This window comes from Salvia splendens, chromosome 13 (assembly GCF_004379255.2).
Source record: "Salvia splendens isolate huo1 chromosome 13, SspV2, whole genome shotgun sequence".
NCBI classification, from domain to species: Eukaryota; Viridiplantae; Streptophyta; class Magnoliopsida; order Lamiales; family Lamiaceae; genus Salvia; species Salvia splendens.
The window spans coordinates 11,703,569-11,730,989 of NC_056044.1; the positions used below are offsets into that span (position 1 = coordinate 11,703,569).

A 27,421-nucleotide genomic window follows, 5' to 3' on the forward strand; every position below is an offset into this window, starting at 1 on the left:
TATGTCCTAAAATTTGGACAAATGTGCATACTAGACTTTCCTATAAGCTCAAATTTTCATGATTACATTTTAGGATTTATCCTTTCAATAATCCAACTTGTGACGACATATGTTCTGCATTCCTTTTTATTTATGATGTATTAGGTTATTGTTTTATTTTAAATTCTTTGGAATTTTATTATTTCATTTGTTTAAATGTTATTTAAGTGGTGTTAGGAATTAGAATACATGAAATTCATAATATTATTTTGTTCAGTAGATAAACTCCTTAATCGAACAAATGAGAAAAAAAGTACGCTTATGGAATATCACGTTTGCATTTCTATATTGTTCAAACAGCAATAGATTTACGTTATATGCAAATATAATATAGATTCTCTATAACACAATTAAATCTGAACGAACCACATTATGGTTTTATATTTTCAAAACGTTATGAAAACTATTCAATATATTTATTATGTGTGTCTTTCACCTGATTTCCCTTCCCTTTAAACTATGCCTTGTATTTTGATTTATGTTATATGGGTTAAGTTGTTATTTTTGGGGTAACATATACGTACAAATTTTATACATATGAATCAAATCATCTTGATCCGAATTGTATAAAGTGTAATTTAGCATAAATGAGTACATGAAATTGCATTCTCGAAATAGAGAGAGAAACAAATTAAATTGTGTACATGTACTTAGTTTCAACAATTCAGAATACCTAGAGGCAATCTCTAAGAAAAATAAACTCGAAATTGTGAATCGTTAGAACTGTCAAAACTAATTCATATTGTGAATTCAAAATCTCTACCTTACAATCATAAATTTGTTACTCCAAAACATTATTAGGTCAACTTGAGGGGTGTTGTAAGAGTGTTTCTACCTTTAATGAGAAACTAAATAGTCGGAGCAAGCGAGGTACAATAACTTATATGCCATTATGGAATAGAAAAGCTATTATATTCGCACCGTTGTGTTCTGTACAATAACTTACATACCAATTTTGAATATAAATTATTAGGGTATCATTATCCGTCCACATCCAAGTTCCTCCGTCGCATAGAAATGACTGGATTTTCTTTTTTATCCGCTTCCTAGAAATATAGTCTAATTACGTTTGTGTGGAGACATTTTCTCTTTCCTCTTACTTTATAAAAAGACAAAAACTTGGATATGGACGGATATTTTGCAACCTTTTAGATTGACTATCAAATTAGGATTTCCTTTGTTTTATTGACTATTTCACTTTGTTAATTTATAATTATAAGTGTTTATGTTAGGGCTTATTATTTACGGGTTATTATCAAATGCTAACTAATTTCTAATCCATAACCCATAATTTTTTAAAATTTTGTATGTTAAAATTATCAATACAAAGATATAAAGACACCAACATAAGACTATTGATATACTTATGTCTTTGTGTTGATATTAAAATTTAAATGTTCTATTGATAAAGTTATTTCTTTGTATTGATAATTTTAATACTCCCTCCATCCCCATTATGTGTCCTAATTTTTCATTTTAGCCCGTTTCATATTAATTGCCCCACTTCATTTTTACCACTTTTGGTAGTGGACTCTACTAGAAATGGGCCACTCACTCCTTAAAAGGCCTCATAAGTGGGAGGATTATCCACACTTATATAGATTAGATGGGATCTTCACCAAGTCGATGTACGACAGAATTTAGAGAATTTAACACGCCCCCTCACGTGTGGGCCGGAAAGGACATCGGTCTTCCATCACGTGGGTAGGCAATGCAAGAGAAACCATCATCGATGTGGGCCGGAAAGGACATCGGTCTTCCACTCGTGAGGTAGATAAGAGATAAAGAGAAAACCATCATCGACTTGGGCCTGCTCTGATACCATATTAGAAATGAGACACTCACCCCTTAAAAGGCCTCATAAGGGGAGGGTTATCCACGCTTATATAGATTAGATGAGATCTTCACCAAGTCGATGTGGGACAGAATTTAGAGAATTTAACAGACTCCATAATCTATCAACCAATTCTCACTCACATTTTATTATAAAAGTACGTCATACATTCTACTAACTTTGGCAACCCATTTTTATTACATATTTTTAAAACCCATATCGGGTTAAAGTGAGACACATATTGGAAGACAGAGGGAGTATATGCAAGTTCTAAGTTCTATATTGGAAATTAGTTTTATTATAGTGCGACCCCTTTCAAAACATACATATATGTTATGTAAGCAACGTTTTGTCTTCTCCACAATAACATTATTGGTTACGTTTTACTCCGGTCTCACTCTAAGTAGAACATTTCTAATTCGGCACGAAATTTTATATAGTGTTATTTTGTGAGTAAAGTAGAAAAAATAAAGTAAGAGAGTGATATTTCTATATTCAAGGTGTGGGATATCAAAAAGGAAAGTATGTCAGGAGAGAGTGAATATTTGTGTATTGATTCAGATACTTTAAAATCTATTACTGACATCATACAAATTACTAATATCAAAACTAAATTTGTTATTTTCTCTATAACTTTGAATAAATAAAAATATAGCAAATCTTTTTGTTTTATGCAGATGCAGATATGAAGCGTGATCCCGATCAATACATGCCGATCGCGACCCTGACGCGCATCATGCGTTGCGTCCTCCCCGACCACGCAAAGGTCGCGGACGACGCCAAGGAGACGATCCAAGAATGCGTCTCGGAATTCATCTCCTTCATCACCAACGAAGCCAACGAGCGATGCCACCGCGAGTACCGCCGCACGGTCACCCCAAACGACGTCGTTGCAGCCATGGAGGGACTCGGCTTCGGCAACTACGTCGAGCCCCTCACTGTCTTCATAAACAAACACCGCGCCCAACAAGACTGCTGCCCCCCGCCACGCCAGGCCACGCACCAGCCGCTGCCGCCTCCTCCTCAAATGGCTCGCTTGCCCGCGGTGGATGGCTATGTGCCCTCGCCGCCCGCTGTTGACGTCGCCAACTATTTGGAGATGCCGCAGATGAGGGATTACTTTGTGGGGCCGTATCGCGGAGGTGGTGGTGGAGGAGAGCAGTTTGATCCTTTTAAGTGAAATGGTACGAGCAATGTTCAACATCATTAATCTGCTTTTCTAGACATGTTTTTCTTCTTGTTTGATGATACCAGAGTTTTTTATTTCGAATTATACTATTATTGATGAATCCGCGAATTTTTGGTGGCAGTAAATGCAGGAAAGTAGAGATCACAACACAGAGATTTACGTGGTTCGATTTACTGAGGTAAATCTACGTCCACGGGAAGAAAAGAGAGCAGAGTTGTATTGCTTGATCTGTTTTCTACAGCTTACAAATACAAGCTTGCTATATGATATTTTCTCTCTAGAGTTGATGATTCCTCTATCGGATCTAAGTTCCGTTTATATATAGAACTGAGATCGTGGCTTGCATCACCACCCTAAGTCGTGGAGGTCACGGAGGTCATGAGATCCTGCATGGCCACTAATTAGGCGGTGGCTTACATCATCAGTAATTATGTCGTGGATGTCGTGGAGAACTGAGAGCCTGCATGGGTCCACCACTAGATAGATCGTGTCTCCCAGTTCGGTATTGCCGAGCAGCTTTTGCCGATGCTGAGAGTAGAGCTTGATGCCGACCTGAGGGCAGAGCTTGATTGGTTGGCTTTTACCGAGCTGTAGGCTGAGGCCGAACTCTTTGGTTGTGCCGAACTGAACTCTTAGCCGAACTCTTTGGTCATGCCGAACTAATACTCTTTCTCGGGCTTTGTGCTGGCTTGTTTAGTACGTACTCCATCACTACCCCCCCCGAAGAGCGAAGTGAATCACTTCGGCATCCTGGATAATGGTACGGGGTAAGTTGATGTTTGTCCTCGGTCTTATGAAGTGAACTCTTCTTTGACCAGACTTGGTCCTTGGTCTTGATGAAATAAACATCTTTGACCGGACTCGTCTTCGGCCTGATGAAATAAACATCTTTGACCGGACTCGTCTTTGGTCTGATGAAATAAACATCTTTGACCGGACTAAGCTTGTGTCCTAATTTGGCGAGTTTTATCGCTCGGATCGGACTTTCCGTTGTCCTAATTTGGGGATCGGACTTTCCCTTGTCCTAATTCGGCGAGTTTTATCGCGTGGATCGGACTTTCCCTTGTCCTAATTCAGGCAAGTTTTATCGCGAGAATCGGACTTTTGTTGCAGTTCGTTTCAGACGAAGTGCTTGATTTTTAAGCCGAATTGTGGTCTTGTATCCTCTTTAGAAGCTTGGACTTCACAATCGTTGGCTTATTGCAGCTCGTTTCAGACGAACTGCTTGTTTAAGCTGAATTGTGGTCTTGTATCTTCTGTAGAAGCTTTGACACACAATCGTGGGCTTGTTGCAGCTCGTTTCAGACGAACTGCTTGTTTAAGCTGAATTGTGGTCTTGTATCTTCTGTAGAAGCTTTGACACACAATCGTGGGCTTGTATATGTTCTAAGAAGGGGATCAGCCTTCGAAGAACAAGATACCTCAATAACATTTGTAAGAGACGACACGCACAGAGAGACAAAACACACAGACAAAACGCACAGAGACAAATAAAAGACCAAGCAAACCAAAGAAAGCACATTGACCGAACAGGACTCAAGACTGACTGACCGGACTGTCTCTTACAAATGGAACTTTTTGAGGTTGGAAATGTGCCATGTTCGGGGTACCTGTTCTCCTGACATGTGAGCCAATTTGTAAGACCCTTTGCCGAGGACTTCTGACACCCGATACGGACCTTCCCATGTGGGTTCGAGCTTGCCCAGCTTTTCTGCTCGGCTTACTTCGTTGTTTCTCAAGACGAGATCTCCCACTTGAAATTGCAGCTTCTTCACCCTTTGGTTGTAATACCGGGCTACTTGCTCCTTGTACTTGGCTGCTTTTATGCATGCCAATTCTCTTTTTTCTTCGGCAAGATCTAGCTCGGCTCTCAGTCCGTCGTCATTCATTTCTGAGGAGAAATTTAGAGTTCGGGGACTGGGTACGCCGATCTCCACCGGAATTACGGCTTCAGTGCCGTACACCAGACTGTACGGAGTTTCACCGTTGGAGATTGTGGGTGTAGTTCGGTAGGACCATAGGACTTGAGGGAGATTTTCTACCCATTGTCCTTTGGCTTGTTCTAACCGAGCTTTTAACCCTTTCACCAGGATACGATTTGTTACCTCCGTTTGTCCGTTTGCTTGTGGATGAGAGACCGAAGTGAACCGCTGTTGAATATTCAGCTCTTGGCACCAATTCTTGAACGTCTTGTCGGTGAACTGAGTCCCGTTATCCGAGATGAGGATGTGGGGTATGCCGAATCGGCACACTATGTTCTTCCAGACGAAATCCAATGCCTTCGAGCTCGTTATCGTAGCTAATGGTTCAGCTTCCACCCACTTCGTAAAGTAGTCCACGGCAACGATTAGGAATTTCATTTGCCGAGGAGCTTGAGGAAGTGGTCCCACTATGTCTATGCCCCATTGCATGAAAGGCCAAGGGCTCTGCATAGTGGATAGATCGGTCTGCGGCATCTTTGGGATATTTGCATGGATTTGGCACTTCGGGCAGGTCTTGACGAGCTGCACTGCTTCTTGTACCAAGGTTGGCCAATAATATCCCCATCTCAGAACTTTTTTAGCTAAAGCTCTGGCTCCGATGTGGCTACCGCACGATCCTTCATGAACTTCTCTGAGGATGTAGTCCGTCTCTTCTGGTCCTACGCACCGCAATAATGGCTGGAGGTAAGACTTTCTAAAGAGGACTCCTTCATGAAGTTCGTACCGAAGTGCTCGGCACGTGATCTTCCGAGCTTCTCTCCTATCCTCGGGCAATTGTCCTTGATCCAGATACTGCAAGATCGGCGTCATCCAGTTCGGCGAGCTGGATACTGAATGTACCTCGGCTTCATCAATGCTTCGATGCATTAATTCTTCCGCCTTTGAGCTCGGATCTGAGGCCAACTTACTTAAGGTATCTGCTCGGCTATTTTCCGCTCTGGGAATGCGGATTATCCGAAAATAGGAGAAACTTTGGCTGATGCTTTGCGCTTTGTCCAAATACTCCTTCATTCTCTCGTCACGAGCTTCACTTGTACCCAACATGTGATTTACTATGACTTGTGAATCACAATGGACTTTGAGAGATTTGACGAGCAGACTTTGCGCTAACTGGAGTCCGGCCAGGAGGGCTTCGTACTCGGCTTCATTATTAGTAGTGGGGAATAGGAACCGAAGTGAGTAGGTTACCTCGTGTCCGTCGGGAGCGACAAGTAAAATACCAGCTCCACTTCCCATCTTGTTTGAAGCTCCATCTACGAATCCGCTCCAGCAGTCCGGCGGCTCTACTTCGGATTCCAAGGGCTGTACTAGTTCGGCATTGGCAGAATTCTTCTGTTCGGCAATAACAGGAATTGCTTGATCGAACTTTGCTTCTGCAAGAAAATCTGCCAAGGCTTGTCCCTTGATAGCTTTCCGAGGTAGATACTCGATTGAGTGTTCTCCCAGCTCTATGGCCCATTTGGCGATTCTGCCTGATGCTTCTGGTTTGGTCAAAACTTGCCGAAGAGGCAGATCGGTTAAGACGCATACCTTGTGAGCGTAGAAGTATGGCCGCAGTCTCCTTGCTGCATTTACTAACGCCAGAGCAATTTTTTCCAGAGGTTGATACCTTGTTTCTGGACCTCTTAATGCTCGGCTTGTAAAGTAGATGGGAAACTGCTTTAGGCCTTCTTCTCGTACAAGCACCGCGCTGATGGTTTGATCCGATGCCGCTAAGTATAAGAATATTACTTCGGCTTCGGTTGGAGCAGAGAGAATAGGAAGCTCGGCTAGATAACTTTTGAGCTCGTCAAAGGCCTTTTTCTGCTCGGCTCCCCACTCGAACTTTGGTGCCTTTTTCAACACCTTGAAGAACGGCAGTTGCTTTTCGGCTGCTTGGGAAAGGAATCGATTCAGTGCGGCTAGACATCCGGTTAGCCTTTGTACGTCATGTATGGACTTCGGCATTGCCATGTCCTGAACGACTTGAACTTTTGAGGGGTTTGCCTTGAGTCCGTCTTTTGAAACCCAACAACCCAGAAACTTTCCCGAATCTACCAAAAAGGTACACTTTTGGGGATTAAGTTTGAGGTTGGCTTTCTTGAGCACGTTGAGAGTGGACTTGAGGTTGTCTTCGTACTCCGAAGTGCTTTTGCTTTTGACAACTATGTCGTCGACATACACTTCAACCTGCTTTCCGATTAGGTGCCGAAAAAGCTTGTCTACCATCCTTTGATAAGTGGCTCCGGCATTCTTTAAACCGAATGGCATCTTTTTATAAGCGAAAATGCCGAAATCGGTAATGAAAGCTGTTTTCGGAGCGTCACTCTCATCCATCAACACCTGGTGATATCCTTTGTATAGATCAAGAAAACAGAAAATTTCGAAGCCGATCAAAGCTTCTACTTTTTTATCTATATTCGGAAGGGGATAGCAATCTTTAGGACAGTGCTTGTTTAGATCGGTAAAATCTATGCACATCCGCCATCCTCCTTCCTTTTTCTTGATCATGACAGGATTGGCCACCCACGAAGGATATTTCACCTCGAATAGTACATCCGCTTTTAGTAATTGGCGGACTTCGTCATGGATGACTTGGCTTCTTTCTGCCGCAAAGAGTCTTTGCTTCTGTTTTACTGGCCGGATTGAAGGATCAATATTTAACCGATGAGTGATTACCTCGGGGGGCACTCCGGTCATGTCCAACGAAGACCATGCAAAGACATCTTTGTACTCCTTGAGGAGCTGAATGGTCTTTTCTCGGAGTAGAGGCGTTCCTGCGAAGCCGATCTTGACCGTTCTGGATGGATCGTCATCGTATAACCGAACGGTCATTGAGTTCGGCTCTGAAGTGACTTCGGCCATCTCGCTTGCCTCTGACTCCGGTTGCTGTGATTGCTATGCTTGATGGTGCCGAACTGATTGCTCGGCACTTTTAAGCGCAATCTGCAAACATTCTTTTGCTCTCTTTTGATCACCTCGGATGACCGCTATCCCACCTTTAGTGGGGATCTTGATGGTGAGGTGATAAGTAGAGCAAACGGCCCGAACTGTGTTGAGCCAGTCTCTCCCCAGGATGATGTTGTACGGGGACCGAGCTTTTACCACAAAGAACTCGATCATCGTATTGGAGCTTGTAGGCGCTTTTCCCACCGTGATCGGAAGGCTGATAATACCTTCAGGGCGGGTGTCTTCCTGGGCGAAACTTTTCAGAGGAAGTGGAGCCGGACTGAGCCGAGCTGGATCCACTTCCATTTTATCAAAACATTCTTTAAAAAGAACGCTGACCGACGCTCCTGTATCCACAAATACTCTGTGGATCAGTTTGTTTGCCACTCCGGCTTGAATGACAATAGCGTCTTGGTGAGGAGAGATGGCCGGGACGGGATCGGCATCTGAAAATGTAATCACTTCGTCTTTCTTCAGCCTTTTATGTGTTGGCTCCTCTTGATTGGAACCTCTGCGTTCTGCTTTTAGGGACGACTTAGTCTTCCCGGCAGGGAGAGCATCAATAGTCAGGATTACTCCATCATATTGCGGCTCGTCGTCGTCTTCGGGATCCTCATGCCTTTTCGGATCCTGAGGTTTGCAGTTCGCACCTCTCTGTCTTTTGTTCTTTTTCGGCTGCTTGCTTTGGTATTTTTTTAACGTTCCTGTTTTCACAAGAACATCAATACCTGCAGCCAAATTTCGGCACTCCTCGGTATCATGACCGTGGGCTTGATGGAAGGAGCAATATTGATCCTGAGGTCGCCGCGCGGCTGATTTCGTCATCCGCTTTGGTTTTTCGAACATATCGGAATGTAGTTCGAAAATTTCCGTTCTTGACTTGTTTAATGGTACGAACTGAGCGGGCGGCTTCTCAGGATTGAGCCGTGGCCCCAATCTGCCTTGTACCGGTGCCCTTTGAATTCTTTCAAAAGGAGTTCGGCGAGGAAGCACCTGGCCGCTTTGATCGGGCTTCTTTTTCTCTTCTTGGGATGAGCTGTCTAAAGACCGTTTTCGACGGTCTGCCTCATCCGCACGGGAAAACTGGTCCGCAATGTCCCACATTTCTTGAGCTGTTTGCGGGCCGCACTCCACGAGCTTTCTGTAGAGAGCTCCGGGCAGGATTCCATTTTGGAATGCCGAAATGACAAGTAGATCATTGAGATTATCTACTTGTAGGCATTCCTTATGGAATCTCGTCAGGAAGTCGCTGATCTTTTCGTCGCGACCTTGACGTATAGAAAGCAGCTGAGCCGAGGTAATTCGGACTTCCGCTTTCTGAAAGAACCTCCTATGAAAAGCATCCATTAGATCTCGGTAGGATCGAATGCTGTCCTGAGGAAGGCTGTCGAACCACCTTCTGGCGTTCCCGATGAGCAACTCGGGGAACAGCTTGCACATGTGGACCTCATTGAGACCCTGGTTCGCCATATTATATTGATAGCATCCCAAGAAGTCATGAGGATCCACTAGCCCGTCATAAGTCGTTGACGGTATCCGGTAGTTCCGCGGCAAAGGAGTTCGGATGATATCGTCCGAGAACGGAGTCTTTAATGCTCCGTACATGGCGAACCCGACATCTCTTCGGTACGGAGGAGAAGGAGTTCTCCTGTGATTCCGGTGCCGAGGAGAAACAGGAACATGTCGGGGTTGAGGATTCTTCTTCCTGGAAGACACGGCACTACTGCGGTGGTGACTTTCATGTCTGGATGAGGAAGGAGAATCTACCGTTTTCGTCTTCGGCTGTTGGCTCTTTTGCAGGAAGGTTAAGAACTCCTCCTGCTTCTCCGCCAAGAACAGCTTGACAGCCTCATTCAAATCAGGCTGCTGGGAAGACTCGGTGTGTGGACCTTTTGAGCGGCTTGTTCCTTCACCGTGAGAACTGGATACAGACTTCTCACGAGGCTGCTTTCCAGGCCTATGGGCTGCTGGGTTAGCTTCCTCATGGTCATCACGGACGGAGGCACGGGAGTTGTGCGATCTGGCATGCATTTTTTTTTTTTGTAGTGGAAAAAGGGTCAAAAATTCGCTTTATCACAGATTTGGTTCTGCGTTTCCCACAGACGGCGCCAGTGATGAATCCGCGAATTTTTGGTGGCAGTAAATGCAGGAAAGTAGAGATCACAACACAGAGATTTACGTGGTTCGATTTACTGAGGTAAATCTACGTCCACGGGAAGAAAAGAGAGCAGAGTTGTATTGCTTGATCTGTTTTCTACAGCTTACAAATACAAGCTTGCTATATGATATTTTCTCTCTAGAGTTGATGATTCCTCTATCGGATCTAAGTTCCGTTTATATATAGAACTGAGATCGTGGCTTGCATCACCACCCTAAGTCGTGGAGGTCACGGAGGTCATGAGATCCTGCATGGCCACTAATTAGGCGGTGGCTTACATCATCAGTAATTATGTCGTGGATGTCGTGGAGAACTGAGAGCCTGCATGGGTCCACCACTAGATAGATCGTGTCTCCCAGTTCGGTATTGCCGAGCAGCTTTTGCCGATGCTGAGAGTAGAGCTTGATGCCGACCTGAGGGCAGAGCTTGATTGGTTGGCTTTTACCGAGCTGTAGGCTGAGGCCGAACTCTTTGGTTGTGCCGAACTGAACTCTTAGCCGAACTCTTTGGTCATGCCGAACTAATACTCTTTCTCGGGCTTTGTGCTGGCTTGTTTAGTACGTACTCCATCAATTATCATATTATAAATTCAGTTATATTATAAGATTGTGATCAAAATTAAATCTTTTTTTTATTTTACCCTCTCCTTTAATCTTTAACACTTCAATATTCAAATTTTGTGTTAAAAAAAAATGTTTAAACTATCTCGAGACAGAGAATACATGTATATGTTGAGAAGAGAAGGTAGCTGACTCAAAGTTATCATCTTTTTTCTTCAGTTTAATTCAAAGTGTTAAGTACTCTCTATGTCCCTCTGTAGCCGATTCGTATTTATTTTTGGGTTATCACATTATAGCTAAGTCCTATTTTGGCAAAAAGCAACCACCTTTATTCTCTCATACTTTAATATTCTCTCCTCATCTTTCTACCTACTACATTTTCTACTTTGTTATTCATTTACTTAACTCACTTAACATAATCTTTCCTACTATATGCTCTCTTCGTCATCTTTAGACAAAATTTTCAAATTTGCTGTTAGTTTCGCTGGAAAATGTTACAGCCTAGGCTGTAAGGAGTTGGAAGAAATATAGAAAAATAAGGGGAAAGAAAGAGTAGACGGTGTGCTAAATGATAACTAAATTTACCAAATACTAATATTTTATAAGAAAAAAAAGAATAGTTTAAGATAAATTTCCGTACTTTCTCCGTCCACAAAAAATAGGCAAATTTTATCGTTTTGGTCATGTTTGGTTAACGGGAAAGTAAAGTTGGCAAGGAAAATGATTCCTGAGAAAATGAATACCGAGAATATGATTCCTAGTGACTTTACTTTCCTGTGTTTGAAAAATATTTATATTTAATTTATATTTAATTTAAACATCAAACTAAAAATATATACTTATTATTTTTTATTTATAAAAAAGAATAATAATGTAAATTTTAATAAATTATTAATTACAAATAATAATTATTATATTATTATATTTATTATTACGATGGATAGTTTAGATATGGATTATCCATCATAATATAAAATAATATCATTGTAATTATAGTTACATGGAGTATTATACTCATTTATTAATATAATAAATATTATTGTTATTATTATTATTATTATTACAATATTTACGGTTATTATAATTGAATAAATTTTATAATTTTAAATTTTAATTCGACTTTAATGATTATTTATTAATTTATAAAATATAATAATTATTTATTGTACGATTTATCTTATATAATTATGTTTTAATTATTTAATAAATTATTAATTACTATTATGAAATATTATAAAATATAGTTATAATTATGATAATTTTAATCATGATTTATATTTTAAATTATTTTTAAAATATTGTAATTATTATTATTAATTATTATTATTATTATTATTAATAAAACTATATTGTATTGTATTAAATATGTAAGAATCGTAAAACTGGGAAAAAGAATACCAAGAAAAGTTAAGATTCAAAATTCTGGAAAGTTGTACTAACTTTCCTTCTTCTCGGGATTCTGATTACTTTCCCAATTTGATTAAAAACCAAAACAAACACAGAAATTTAAAATTTATGGAATCAGATTACTTTCTCAGATAGAATCCTGGCAACCAAACATGACATTTGGGTTGTCCATAAAATTACACCAATTTCTAAATTTGGAAAGTTAAATACTACTCCCTCCGTCCCACAAGAATATGCATTCTTTCCTTTTTAGTCCATCCCACAAGAATATGCACTTTCTAATTTTGGAAAGTCTCTTCTATCTAATAAGGTGAGACTCATTCTCCACTAACAATATTTTACTTACTTTTTCTCTCTACATCTCTCTTACTTTATCAATTTTACAATAAAAACTGTGTCATCCCCAAAGTGCATATTCTTTGGGGACGGATGAAGTACTATGGATGTGGAACTCATAATCTACTAACACTAGTTCTCTCTTACCTTACCGATTTCACATTAAAACTCGTAACATACACAACTATGTCTATTTTTAGTAGACGGAAGGAGTATATTATATACTCCGTATTTACCAATTTAATCTTATCGGAGTCCGGAATGATTTATTTGATAAATAACACAGTAGATAGTAATAATTTTTCAAAATAATAAACATTTTCAATTTTTACTAAATAAGTCAATATGTAGCAATTTTATTTCATTATATAATACTACAAATCTATAACATTGAATTTTGTACATAATAATACTACTATAAAAAGAAATATTTTGCAAAAAATAGAAATATAAAATTGAAAAACAGAGACAACTTTTACTAGATAAGTCAAGTACTACAATATATTATTCCTTCACATAATATAAATTTAAAAATAGAATTTTGTACCTAATTACACTACTGAAAGAATATTTTGCAAGAAATAGAACATGTTAAATTAAAAATAAAAAAGCAAAAACATTGAATAAAATAGAAAAAATATAGAATATTCCTCTTTCCACTTTGGATAACTAATGACACTAAAAGATGATATAACACTAAATGTATCACGATGAAATAAACACTTATTTTTATTAAACCAAATACAAGATATTGAGCATAAATACGTTGAAATACGATGAAATAATTATCTCTTTCTGAATCTATATAATTGATATTGAGCATAAATACGTTTTCAGTCATTCGCTTTAATTGTCAATATGTGAGTTTTTTCAACCAAATATCATGTCACGTATTGGTTAGCGTAGGCATGCACACGGTTCAAAAACCTCCGATTCCGAACCGAAACCGGCGATTCACGGTTCAAAATTTCCTTGAACCTAAACCAGGCCGCCAAGGTTCCCGGCGGTTCCAGTTCCGGTTCAAAAAACCGGCGTTTCCGGGCCGGTTCGGCGGTTCGATTCTTTTTTTTTTCCTTTTTCTTCTTTATTTATCTATGAAATTTGCATAAAAAAAATTCAAACAATCACGATGAAAATTGCATTGACATACATTTAAATGAGACTACCACTCTACAAGTTACAATTCACCAAAAACTTGAAGTCTTAAACAATAAATTTAAATACAATGAGACTACAAAGAAGCTATTTACAAATTATAAAAAAAGACTTGAAGTTTTGTGATAAGGCTCATTTCATGCATCGGTTTAAGGGTGAAATACATGCTACTTGATCGGTTTATCGCGCAAAACAAGTGTTAAATGTGCAGAAATACCACTTAACCAAGGCAACAAGGCCGACCTGATCAATCAAGTACAAAACGCGATAAAAGGCCAAGAATCGGGGGAGTTGATCAAGGGGGAGAGATCAAGCAGTTAGGTGGGGACCGCTGGCTTCTAGAAGAAGAACACGTGAGGAAATGAGCTGGATATAGCGCACCATTCTGTTATCAAGGACGGCGTTCTAGAAGGGGACACGTGCTGGAATATGAGACGCAAGGACGGAGCTGAGTCACGAATCTGTTACTAAAAAGAGTCGTCATTCTAGAAGAACAGCACGTAGCAATCAATGAGTCGCTCACTCTCAGAATGAGCGAATATTCCCTGTCAAGATCGTTATCCAGCTGGTGGCCGAATCGAGCTTATAAATAGAGGGTGTGCCACCACAAGAAGGCATCCGAGACTTTACTTTCCGTCTAGTTTAGCTTAGCTTAGTTATTTAGCGTAGTTAAGCTCTCTAGCTTAGTTTAGTTCAGCTCTCTAGCTTAGTTTAGTTCAGTTCTCTAGCTTAGTTTAGTTCAGTTCTCTAGCTTAGTTAGATAGCTTAGTTTAAAGGGCGACCGAAAGGGAGCGCTGCAGAATACTCATTTCTGTTAGCGTTATCTTAATTTTCCCGCTGAGATTTTTCTCAGTTTTTACCGCTTTCTTAGATTCCAAAGTGTTAGTTTAGTTTAAATTTCACATTGTACTCAGCTTTTAGTTTAATCAAAGTTATTTACGCTTTTAATCCGCGCATTTACTTTTTCTGTTATTACCGGCAATTCACTTGATCCAGTAGTTAAATTTCCATTGATCAAGCTAGCTAGTTTAATTCTGTCTAGATTAAAACCAGTAGTTAAAAACTCCCAAGTTAAAGCGTGGCAGCAGCCAACCCCCCTGTTCACTACTCACACACTCGACACACCAACTTCTCTGTGGGATCGACCCCGAACTTGCCGCTTTACTGTTAAAGTTGTGCAAAATTGAGAGTTATAAATTACTTTGGCAAGGCGGAAAGGGCGAGAGCTAGATTGCATTTATTAAGTGGCAACGACATTTTCTAACTGATCCAATCGGTTCGGTTATCATTCCATATAACTTGATCTGCATTCTATTCGTGTTTTCAACCTCTTTCCAAGTCCTTCCAAAATGGCGCCGTTGCCGGGGAAACATGGTGTTGCTTTATGTTTGTGCGTAGTGCGTAGGTGTATATAATTTTGTTTCTCATTTTTTTGTTTTTCCTGCTGTTGATGAGAAGGTACCACCAATGCGATTACTGGAATCATCCCTTGATATAAAGAAAAACTAACACTCAGTGGAGAGTCCAGGAAGCCGGCATTGTCATCACTCGTCGCAGAGCCGCATTAGAAGCAGCAGCAGCCACCGAGCAGAAAACACAACCACCACCACCAGAACGAACGGAAGCAGAGATGGTCGTTGTCACTAACGACTCGGGAATCGGCTCTCTACACGCTCATGATGAGAGAGAGCCCACACATGCCATCGCCGCTACTCCTGGAATGCGGACCATCGCAATCAAATCAGGAGTACTGGTCTTTTTGTCCCATTTCTATGGCATTTCGAAGGAATGCCTGTATGCTTTCCTGGAACAATTCTGCAGATACTGTAATATTCAGCCCGTGCCAGCTGGATCCACGTCCGAAGATTACAAGCTTAAGGCTATTCCCTTCGTTTTGAAGGGCGATGCGGGTGTCTGGCTGTCAAGGCTGCCGGAAGGATCCATCAGGACGTGGGCTGAGTTCCGTATGATATTCCTCGATCGTTTCTTTCCAACATAAAAAACAAGTGCCCTAAAAAGGGAAATTACAGAAGCCAGACAGGAGTATGACGAGCCCCTCGGCCAGTATTGGGATAGGTTCCAAGGGCTGCTTCAAGCATGCCCTAACCACAAGCTGGGAGAGAAGGAGATCTACTCAATCTTCTATGGCGGACTCACGGTGGCCGACAACAGGAATGAGAATGGGGGTATGATAAGGCTAATTTCATGCATCGGTCTAGTGGTTTTATTTCGTGAAATTACTGGGTCTAACACATGTTTTAAGCCAGGTGTGTGAAGGTTTTCGCTAGATCCAGGAAAAGAAGAGGACGCTTGCATAGTCCTAGGAAACTGGCGAAAGAGCGGACATTATGAAAGAAATTGCTTGACGGAGGAAGCCTCGGAGTTGAAGGGTAGAATAGGGATTTCTACGAAGACTCTAGAAGGCTATGTCCGCATCTATAAAAGGAAGAAGCATGCAAGCTGGAGGGACCTTCTCGGTGGAGGCCTCACGAACAGCCTGTTGCTCAGCTCACTTTTCACATACTTGGTTCTAATTCGCGGAGGATCTCGGGTTCGCGCTGGGGTTCACTTTTAGCCTTCCGATAGTGTTTGTGGGTTGTAACACCGTCCTTCTCTGGGGCGAAGAAACAATTTATTTCTGCTTTCTTTTCGTTTCTGCTGAATTCACCGAGCTTCGCTGTTCGAAGCTCGGTCCTCTTTTGTTTCTGGATATTTCTCTACTTTTATGCAAGTTTCGTTTTCGCTTACGTAGATCGTGATGACTTTTGATGATTGATTGTGTTTACTTGAATTCTGGAGTTGGATTGTTGGAGTTGCTTGTTTTCGTGGTTATTTTCTGGATTATTGCAGGTTAATGGTGAGATCTGGAAGAATGGAGTTTGTTTGTGGATGAATCGGGGTTTTGTTTTGCTGATGTTGTGGAGTTGTTTGTGATTGTGGTATCTGGAGTTGATCGGAGCAGATCTGTGAGAATCGGAGTTATGGAGTTGATTTTGTTGGTTGTTGAGTTCGGATGGCTTGGATCCGGAGTGGATTAAGCGTCTGAAGTAATTCTGAGCAGGAGTGTTTAAATTTTATGCTTAGCTTACGTGTTTTCATTTCATTTCGCCTAGTTTACGTAGATCTGATGTATTTCCGATTCATAGCAAGTTTCCGGAGTCCAAATCTTTATATTCTGTTTGAATTTAGGAGTGTGCTCTGTTTTCTTCATCTGCGAGTTTAGTTAAGTTGCGAAGGTGCATGTCGTAGTTAGTTGGAGCAAGGGTTGGTTATCTGCATCTTTTTACCGTACTTGCTATTTTTGGAGATATTGTCCCCACTGTTATTTGCTTACTGTTTAGCTAGATTAGGTAGTCGTTTGCTTAGTCTAGGGAGTAATTGTGTCTTTCGGTATTGATGTCTTAACCCAGTAAGTTTTCTGTGTCCTAGTTCTAGCGTTTACATTTCATGCCTAGATCTAGTGGTAGTTTAAATATCAACCCCTTTGCGTGGCAGCAGCCGTTTGTTTCCATAGTCTCTTAGCACTACTTTGCGAATCCATCTCTGTGGGATCGACCCCACTTCCCTATACTAATTCATAGTATTCGGGTTGAGGGATTTATTTTTGAAGGGGAGTCGAGTGTGTCCAACTACAAAAACACTGTAGTTCTCTAGAGTTCCTGGACCCAGTGATCCAGTGGATTTAAGGAGCGTTGTGTCTGGACCGAGCTTTGCATTAATTCTCAAATGTGCACACTCGCTTACTCCTGAGTCTAGTCATTCGACATTTGAGTCGAGCGATTACACTCAACACTTCAAATGGCGCCGTTGCCGGGGATGGATGGCGTGCTTAGTGTTAGTGTTCAGAGTCTGTGGTGTAAATAGTTTTGATTTGTTTTCTTTTTCTTTTGTTTGCAGTTTATGAGCAGAGGCTCAAGATCTACCTACTGGAGCAACTCATCTGGGTGGAAACACGGCCAGTTTGATTGGCGGGGTAAGGATACAGTCTCTACTGTGACCACCAGATCAGGGTTCACCACGGGAGATCCGTTTCCGAGTGAATCCACTAGCGACGAATCTTGGACGTCATCAGGACGTGAAGATCCAGAATCACCACCCGAATAAAAAACAGAGTCAGAAACAGGGGAAGCGGAGGAAGTAGTCATGGCGCAGGTGGTAGACCCGGATCCAGAAATCGGCTCTCTAACTGCCCATTTAGATGGAGAACCAGCTCAAGCTATAGTGATGAATCCACGCCAGAGGGCTATCGAGATCAAGACAAACGTACTCGGCATCTTGCCGACGTTCTCTGGGCGTAGAAATGAGTGCCCGTATGAGTTCTTAAATGAATTCAGTAAATTATGTGGTATTCAGAAGAGGCCGAATGATGCAACAGAGGAGGATTATCGCCTACGAGCGATTCCGTTCACCTTGAAGGGGAAGCTAATACGTGGCTATTGAGGTTGCCTCCGGATTCTATCCGCACGTGGAGGGACTTCAAGTTAGAATTCTTAGATTATTTCTTCCCATCCAACAAGACGAATGCACTTAAGAAAGAAATACTAGAGTGTAAGCAAGATTACGATGAATCGTTGAGTCAGTATTGGTCGAGATTTAAGGGGTTGTTGGATGCATGCCCGAATCACCGAATGATAGAGGCAGAGACCTACTCTCTGTTTTACGAAGGAGCCACTCCCGAGTCAAAGGACTTAATGAACTCCTCGAGTGGGGGAAATTTCATAAGAAAAAGGGGAAGTGAGGCAAGAGAGATCCTAGGGAAGTTGATTGACGCTAAGAAGGCGTACGATAACCCTAGGAATGCAGTGAGAAGAGGATCGGTGCATGCTGTGAGAGAACAAGAAGATGACAAAGTCGAAGCAAGGATGGATAAGCTCGAGAAGGCTCTTTTGAACGCGATTGAAAAGGCGATTCCACTGGCTTCACAAGGGAAGGACAAATATCCTGGTCCAGGAGATAATCAAATTCAACAATATTACGGGACCCAGGAAGGAGATTATCAGGCCCAAGTCAATGCAATGGGAAGTTGGAATCCCGATGGGAGCTGGAATCCAGGGAGACAGAGAGATGCGCCCTGGAGAAACCATCCCAATTTCAGATGGACTGACAATGAACAGAATCAGTCGGCACCACAACAAAGTCAGCAGTTTGCACCTCAGCCCGAAAGACAAGGTAATTGGTCAGGAAGGAATCAAGAAGGGCAGGGCAACTGGATTAATCGGAACCAAGGAGACCACTCGAGCTGGGGAAACAGGAATCAGAGCAGTCAAGGGAACTCTTATGTGCCCCCACACCAAAGGAATTTTCAGAACAATTACCATGGCCAAGGAAATCAATACAATAACTCTTCAGGCGGTCAAGGAAACGCTCATCAGAATCAAGCAAGTGGACCGACTCTAAGTATCGGCCCAGGACCCAGTCAGCCACCGAAACCACCAAAAAGTATCGATGATATGGTGCACGACCTCGTCAGTTCTCAGCAACATATGCAAAACAACCTGCAATCGAACAATGACGTAGTGCACAAGCTTCAAGATGCTCAACAGGAGCAGAAAGCAGCCATGGATATGTTGGCTAAGCAGTTGTCCCAGATAGCTACTTCTTTGCGTGATATGATGGGAAATGAAGGGAAGATTCCTGCCTCCGTAAGGCCACCGGACAGAGCTAATATAAGTCAGATTACCTTGAGATCCGGGAAGAGATATGATGGGCCAGTGGTAAGAACAAAGGAGGTGACAGATCCCAAGGAAGACAGGGAAGAAGAGGATACAATTCCTAGGCCAAGACACTTGGAGGGAGGTAGTCCCTTGGTCAAGGATGACCTTAAGACAGGAGATTTAGAGAAACCTTTGCCTAGATCAACTGAACCATTCTTCCTCGATCCAGAGCCGGAGTTGGAAGATGAGGCAGTGGGAAAAGAAACTGGAGAGTTATCAGCTGAAAGTTCTACCGGAGCAGGAAAGCGACTGAAACCCTTTCCGAGTCGGGGGAAAGCCAAGAAATAGAAGGAAGAACCGGTAGACTTCATGGACATTTTTAGGAAATTGGAAATCAATCTGCCATTCTTACAGGCCCTGAAAATGCCAGTCTTTAGCAAGTTCATCAAGGAATTTATAGCTGGGAAGGCTAGGCCCAGTGGGAAAATTCTGATAGGCGAGAACGTCTCCGCAGTGATTCAGAAGAGGAAGATGCCTTCAAAATGCAATGACCCAGGTATGTTCACCTTGCCCATCTCTATTGGTGATGTGAGAATCGAGCACGCTATGTGTGATTTGGGTGCGTCGATAAATGTGTTACCACTTTCCATGTACAAGAAATTAGTGGGGGTAGGCATGGTAGACACGAGGGTTGTGATTCAACTGGCGGGCAGGTCATGCATCTGTCCTGAAGGGGTGCTTGAGAATGTGATAGTCAAGGTACATGACTTCTTGTACCCTGCTGATTTCCATGTGATTAAGATGAGTGATAATGAGTCTGCAGAGTCGGGCGGAGTACTTTTAGGGAGACCCTTCCTACGTACCGCTAAGACTATCATTGATGTTTTTGATGGAACAATTTGCCTTGATTATAATGGGGAGAAATACACATTCAGCATTGATGAGGCAATGAAGAAACCTCTTGACGGTGAAAATTTGCACGCTACAGATGTTATTAACCCTTTGGTCCAAGAATACCTTGAGACGGAATTAATGCAGGAACAGATTGAGAACTCCGGGATGAGTCATGCCATTGATAGAGAAGTGGCCAGTTGGTGTCAAGCAATGAACACAAGCAAGTTATCAGATGAGGAGCTAGCTGAAGCAATTCTAAAATTCTGTGCAAATCCGGAGCTAGCTAGGTCAAGGAATACACCTTATGTGGCGAGTGTGGAAGGTTCTGCTGGGTCAAGGAAGGGAATGACAACTGAAGTAACAGAGAAAAATCCCTTGCCCCAGGAAAAAGATGTTCCCAAGAAAGAATTGAAAACACTTCCACCAGGCCTGAAGTATGCTTATCTAGAGGAGAACGAAACTTTCCCTGTGATTATCAACAGCGGCTTGACCGAGGAACAAGAAGAGGGACTGCTGAAGGTAATCCGAAGAAACAAGAAGGCTATTGGGTGGACACTCTCTGACCTGGTAGGAATTAGTCCAGATTTGTGCATGCATCACATCCGCTTGGAGGAAGGAGCGAAAGCCTGCAGAGATCCTCAACGCAAATTGAATCCTAACATGAGGGAGGAAGTGCTGAAAGAAGTATTGAAACTACTCTCCCTAGGAATCATTTATTCCATACCAGACAGTGAATGGGTGAGTCCAGTCCATATGGTACCCAAGAAGTCAGGAATACAGGTGGTCAAGAACGACAAGAATGAATTGGTGCCCACCAGATTAGTTACTGGGTGGAGGATGTGCATCGATTATAGGAAGTTAAATGAAGCGACCAAGAAAGACCATTTCCCTCTACCTTTCATTGACCAGATGCTGGAGAGGCTAGCAGGCAAGCAATACTTCTGTTTCCTAGACGGGTATAGTGGGTATTTTCAGATCTATGTGGATCCCGAGGACCAGGAGAAGACAACTTTCACGTGTCCTTTCGGCACATATGCTTACAGGAGGATGCCGTTTGGCCTGTGCAATGCGCCAGGCACTTTTCAGCGGTGTATGATGAGTATCTTCTCGGATCTTTTGGAGGACTGCATCGAGATTTTTATGGACGACTTCACTGTGTACGGAAATTCATTTGACTCATGTTTGGCTAGTTTGGATATAGTATTGAGAAGGTGCCAGGAAAAACATTTGGTTTTGAACTTCGAGAAATGCCACTTTATGGTCCCTGAGGGAATTGTCCTTGGGCACGTAGTCTTGGAAAGAGGTATACAGGTAGACCAGGCAAAGATTGAGGTGATCTCGAAACTGCCTTACCCGACGAATCAGAAGGAGGTGAGAGGATTCCTAGGGCATGCAGGATTTTATAGGAGGTTCATAAAAGATTTCGCAAAAATTGCTCAGCCACTCACCCACTTGTTGCATAACGATGTTGATTTTATCTTTGATGAGGAATGCAAAAAGGCTTTTCAGTTGTTAAAAGACAGGCTAGTATCTGCGCCTATTATTAGAGCGCCCGACTAGAATCTACCCTTTGAGATTATGTGTGACGCAAGCGATTATACCGTGGGAGCGGTGCTAGGTCAAAGAGTTGATGGGAAAAGCTATGTGACCTTTTATTCTTCAAAAACGCTAAATCAAGCTCAGAGAAATTATGACACAACTGAAAAAGAAATGCTGGCGGTTGTATACTCATTTGAGAAATTTTGCCCGTACTTGCTTGGGTCGAGGGTGATAGTCTTCACCGACCACGCGGCTATAAAGTACCTGTTGGCAAAGAAAGAATCCAAGCCGAGATTAATCCGATGGGTGTTGCTTTTGCAGGAATTCGATTGGGAAGTCAGAGACAAAAAGGGAACAGAAAATAAAGTAGCCGATCATCTGAGCTGGATATTTCAAGGGGAGACCGAGGAAGCAATACTGGATGCATTCCCAGAGGAACATTTGTACTACGTAAAAAAAATTCCTCGACCTATCAGCTGGGAAGAGATTATGGTGTTAACAGGTCCAGGGGATGCCGAAAAAGGGAAATGTCATCAAAACGCTGAGCCATGGTTCGCAGACCTGGCAAATTACTTAGTCACTGGGGAGGTGCCCAGTTCGCAAGTAATTTCCCGGGCCCAGAAGATGAAATTGAAAAGCGAGGCCAAGTACTATTTCTGGGATGACCCGTATTTGTGGCGAATGGGAGCCGACCAAGTAATCCAGAGGTGTATTCCGGAGTGGGAACAGAGGGATGTGCTGAATCATTGCCATGCCCTAGCTTGTGGAGGTCACTTTGGACCTAGGAAGACAGCAAGGAAGGTGTTAGATAGTGGTTTTTACTGGCCTACACTGCATAAGGATGCGTTCGAGTTTTGTCAGAATTGTGAGAGGTGTCAACAGACTGGGGGAATCTCCAGAAGAGATGAAATGCCGCAAGTCCCGGTGATCGTTTGTGAAATTTTCGATGTTTGGGGAATGGACTTCATGGGTCCATTCCCATCTTCATACGGGAATACATACATACTAGTGGCAGTGGATTATGTTTCGAAATGGATAGAAGCCAAGGCGACCAAATCTTGCGAAGCTAAGGAGGTATCGAAGTTTCTTAGAGCTAATATCTTCAATCGGTACGGAGTGCCCAGAGCTATAATATCTGACAATGGGACGCATTTCCGCAACCGGACTATTGAAGCTTTGATGAGAAAGTATGGCGTCCACCACAGACTGTCTACACCTTATCATCCTCAATCTAACGGCCAGGCGGAAATATCCAACAGAGAGATAAAGGCGATACTGGAAAAGACGGTTAATCCGTCTAGAAAAGACTGGAGTAAGAGGCTTGGAGACGCACTATGGGCTTACCGGACGGCGTACAAGACGCCTATTGGGATGTCACCATATAGGCTTGTGTTCGGCAAAATGTGTCACTTGCCCGTGGGAGTAGAACACCGAGCATATTGGGCGGTCAAGGAGATAAACATGAGATCTGAATCTTGCGAGGAAGAGAGGAAATTGTAGCTGCAGGAGTTGGAGGAACTAAGGCTGGAGTCATATGAATCGGCAATGTGGTACAAAGAAAAAACAAGACTTTGGCATGACAAGAACCTCTGAGTCAAGGAATTGCAAGTTGGGCAGAAAGTTCTCCTATTCCAATCCCGGCTCAAGTTGATGCCTGGTAAGCTGAAGTCCAAATGGGTCGGACCATACACTGTTGTGAGTCTTCGTGCAAATGGAGCAGTAGAGATCCAGGGAAGTGCTCCTAACTCTACTCCATTTCTTGTCAATGGCCATAGGGTGAAGGTATTTAGGGATAATTCGGAGATGTGTGTAGTGGACGAAATGCCACTACGCGCACTCCCTGATATCGCCTAATCGATCTGGGAAGTGAGTGTTCTTAGAGAATTTCCTAGGTCCAGCATCCAAGAAGTTTTAACATGTCCTGACCTAGGGAATCTTGAGAACACTTGAACATAAAATGTAAATATTTAATCGCTTTCTTTAAAATCAAGAAAAGCCCAAACAAATCAGAAAAAAAAATAATCTTCCAAAAATATTTTCGAAATACTAGACTCCTTAAGGAATGTTTTTGATACTGTCATACCCTAGACCCGGGGAGTCTGGCGTTTCAATTTTTTAGTTTAATGTCTTTCTCTAAGTGAGATTTTGCAGAAGGAAGTTACTTGGGCAGGGAATTGAGAAGTAAAATTTTGGAGGGAGTTGGCACCGGTTCGGATTTCAAAAGACACCTTTATGGGAGGCGTACAGTCGCTGGCGTCATGCCTGCAACCCACCTGCAGAAACAGTCCTCGCCCATACTTATCGGATAATACCGTGTTCTTTTATTTTTACTTACTTACTCCCCCCTCCCACTTACTTACTCTCTCTCTCTCTACATCCCAAATTCTCTCTAGGTTTTCTTTTCTAACCCTAATCGAAGAAGTTTCCGCCCAAGTCTTTGTCAAAATTTTTGCAGAATTCTCCGTGGATAACAAGCAAAGTGCAGGGAACACCTCAGGATCCGCCGATTCAAGTGCGGCGGCGTTTATGGCAGACATGCTACAAAAATTTGGGGGACCAGAAAAAGCGATGGAGGCATTTGCCATGTTCGCGGCTGTAATGGGGAAATCCGTACCAACCGCTTCAACAACCTCCGCACCACCACCAGAGACTGTTCACGAAACCACCGCTGAGCCGGAGGCCGTCGCAGAACCCACTGCCGCCGTTTCAGAACCAACCGCTGCAGAAACTCGCGAAGACGAAGCAGATCTGGCCGCGGGGTTGGAGTTGTTGGCCGTAAGTGCACCTAGGTTAGGATCTGCCACTGAGGGGGAAACCCCTGTTTTAGAGGATAGAGTGGTTGGTGTTTCTGAGGGGGAAACCCCTGTTACTGATAGCCGTGTTGAGGGGGAAACCCCTGTGTTGGAGGAGTTTGTTGAGGGGGAAACCCCTGTTGATGGAGATGAAATTCCAGAGGGCAACGAAGCCCTAGATGCTGAAAGAAATGTGGAGGGGGAAACCCCAGAAGTGGTTGGGGGCGACGAAGCCCTAATTACTGAGGAAGATGACAGAGAGGGGGAAACCCCTGAGAAGTCTGCGGGTACAGAAACCCACGTTGGAGAAGGTTCGGAGGGGATAGAGACCCCTGTTTATTTTGCAGGGGCAACCCCATTGTTGAACGAGGAAGGAGAAGCCCTCGGTGCTGAGAATGTCCAAGAACCCGTCGATGTCGGGTTGGAGTTGATAGTGGATCTGACTGATGTCCCCGAAGGGACCGATTCACCGGTTAACGCAAGGGAAGCGCGGAGACAGGCTCGTCGGAGCCTGCTTGATGAGGCAGATGAAACCGTCCAGCAGACGGAGGAAGAAATGCTGGGTTCAGAAGCCACAGCACCTGAACAGGCAGAATCTCCCAGACCGAGCAGAGGGGAGAGTGATGCAGAGGAACGCCGCCACGCGGCCGAGAAGAAAAGGAAGGGGAAACAAATTGCTCCTTCCAAGACCAAGAAGGCGAAAGGGAAATCCACTGAATCCCCACTTCCTCTACCTGCCAAGGTACCATATGCTGCAGAGCCCGAGGATTCTGCTGGGTCTAGTGAGTCTGAAGAAGAACAAGAAGAGGAGCTCAACTTTGAGCCAACTGAGATCTGGATTACAAGCAAGCTTCTGGACGAGATGAGAAAGTTTGACGACCCGAAACGCGCAACCATCCACAAGGAGAAGAGTGCCCAAGGCAAGTACGCTAAGTCTGGAAAAATGTACAGCTCATCCGAGCTCAAGCAGATCGCTTGCAATGATGAATTCCGAACTTATATCGACGCAATCGGCTTTGATTGGTTGCTCAAGCACAGCACCGCCAAAGTTCCAATCGACCTGGGAATGGAATTCTTCTCCACCTTCCGATTTAAGTCCACCACCGATCTGAATGATGACTCCATCAAATTCCGGCTCTTTAATGAAGAGCATGTGATGAGCATCCGTGAATGGACTCTACGGATGGGACTGCTTACGCGCACAGAGGATGATGAGGGTTTGTGGAGCGAGAGAATGATTGGTCCGCCGAAGCTGACGCCGGGATTCAAGACGCAGAATGCATGGGAGTTTGTGGCTCACCCTAGGGTAGGTCAGTTCAAAACCAGCTGGTCGAAGGCCCACCATATTAAGAACAGGGTCCTGCGATTCGCCCAGACCTTCATTAGCTACAACCTGATAGGCACAGCTAACAACGCTCTGACGACCCCCGACTTGTACTTTACTTGGTGCATGGCCAAGGGAGTACGTGTTCACTTGGGCTATTGGTTAGCCCAAGCCTGCCATCAAGTGACAGCCAACCCTTCCCGACATCTTTACACATGCCACCTTCTAGGGGCTTACCTGCAACGCAACGTTATTATGAAAATCCACAAGTCATGCAGAGAAGTGAAGATGTGTCTACCCCCGGAGGTGTTCAACGTGGACTATTTTTTCAATAAGGGGTTGCTCATTACACAGGGAAGGGACGTGTGCTTTTATGAGGTTGGTCAGTCGGAGGTGCAGACGAAATAGGAGCCTGAGATGGTGGAGGCGAAGGATACCGCTGACATGGAAGCTGGAGCCAGGTTAGAAGCAGAAGAAGTAAGGAAAGAGGTTGGATGGATGAGGTCAGAGATGAAAATGGTTTTGGAGGGGATTGTGGCCCTACGGGGTAAAGGAAGGGACCGTGCTGAGGATGCAGAAGTCAGAATGTGAGGAAGGAGGTAATCGGTGTACGAAAAGAAGTGACGGAGATACGGAGGGAAATGGGGAGAAGTAGAGAGGAGGTCGTAGCCCTAAAGGGGCGTATCACCGACCTAGTGGCAGAATCGTCAAGGCGTTCCGACAGGATGGCGGAGGCCGTCGCACTGATGATGAAGATGACGAAGTGGCTTCAAGCTAAGTTCCCCGAGACACCGATGGGACTTCCTGAACCTAGCGGCGGTTCCAAGACGCCGGGTCAAGGGAGTCTAGCTGTGCAGATGCCGCCACAAGCCCAAAGGCCTCAGACCACCCCGTCTTCCTCCAGGCCTGTACTTTTGAGGAAAACCGTACCCCGACCCACAGAAGATCAGAAGGAGACGCTGGAGTCACCGGCAAGAAAGAAAGTTAAAATGACCCAACAGACAGTGCCACCCAAGTCTGGCTCCCGCGGGGGCCAGAACCCGAATTGAATTTCCCCCAGAACCAAGTAACGTTTACTTTTCTGTCTTTTACTTTTCGTTTTTCTTTCGCTTGTGTTTTTTATGTGGCAGCATGCATCGTTCTATATATATGTGTTATACCTTCCTACACTTAGCCTAATTTTTGGTCTAAGTGTGAGAAGGGGTTGCTTTGTTTTGGTTTTGTATGTTGCGCTTTCTCCCACTTAGCCCGATGTTCGGTCTAAGTGTGAGAAGTTTTGTTTTGTTTTTGTGCTTTGTTTGCGTTTGTGTCTGTTGTCTGCTGTTCTTACTTCCTTTTCCCCCCTTCACTAGGATAGCTTGGGGACAAGCTTGAGTGAAGTGGGAGGGGGGGAGTAAGTATGGTGTTCGTATTCTTTCTGTTTTAAGAGTCTTTAGGATGTGTGTTTCGCATGAGCTAGTGAGATAATAAGGCAGGTTTCCCTTAGTGAGAACGATTGAAGAGAGAATGCATGTCAACTTTGACACCTTCTTCCTTAATAAACCAAAGGCGGTCTGAATTAAGTTGGGACGATGGAAAAAGCCCTAGATAACCCAGCTGTGCAGCCCTACTATAAGAGCGAGTTATAAGC

General features: G+C 43.2%; 1 protein-coding gene across 1 annotated transcript; it reads left to right on the forward strand.

The window, feature by feature from the left end:
* Nucleotides 1-2,558: 2,558 nt before the first annotated feature.
* LOC121760488 (nuclear transcription factor Y subunit B-9-like) lies at nt 2,559-3,053 on the forward strand. Its single transcript, XM_042156147.1, has one exon. The coding sequence runs from the start codon at nt 2,559-2,561 to the stop codon at nt 3,051-3,053; it is 495 nt and encodes a 164-aa protein (XP_042012081.1).
* Nucleotides 3,054-27,421: the final 24,368 nt, after the last annotated feature.

Bases quoted from the DNA above. Each gene is read 5' to 3' on its own strand.
- LOC121760488 (XM_042156147.1), top strand. From the start codon at position 2,559: ATGAAGCGTGATCCCGATCAATACATGCCGATCGCGACCCTGACGCGC.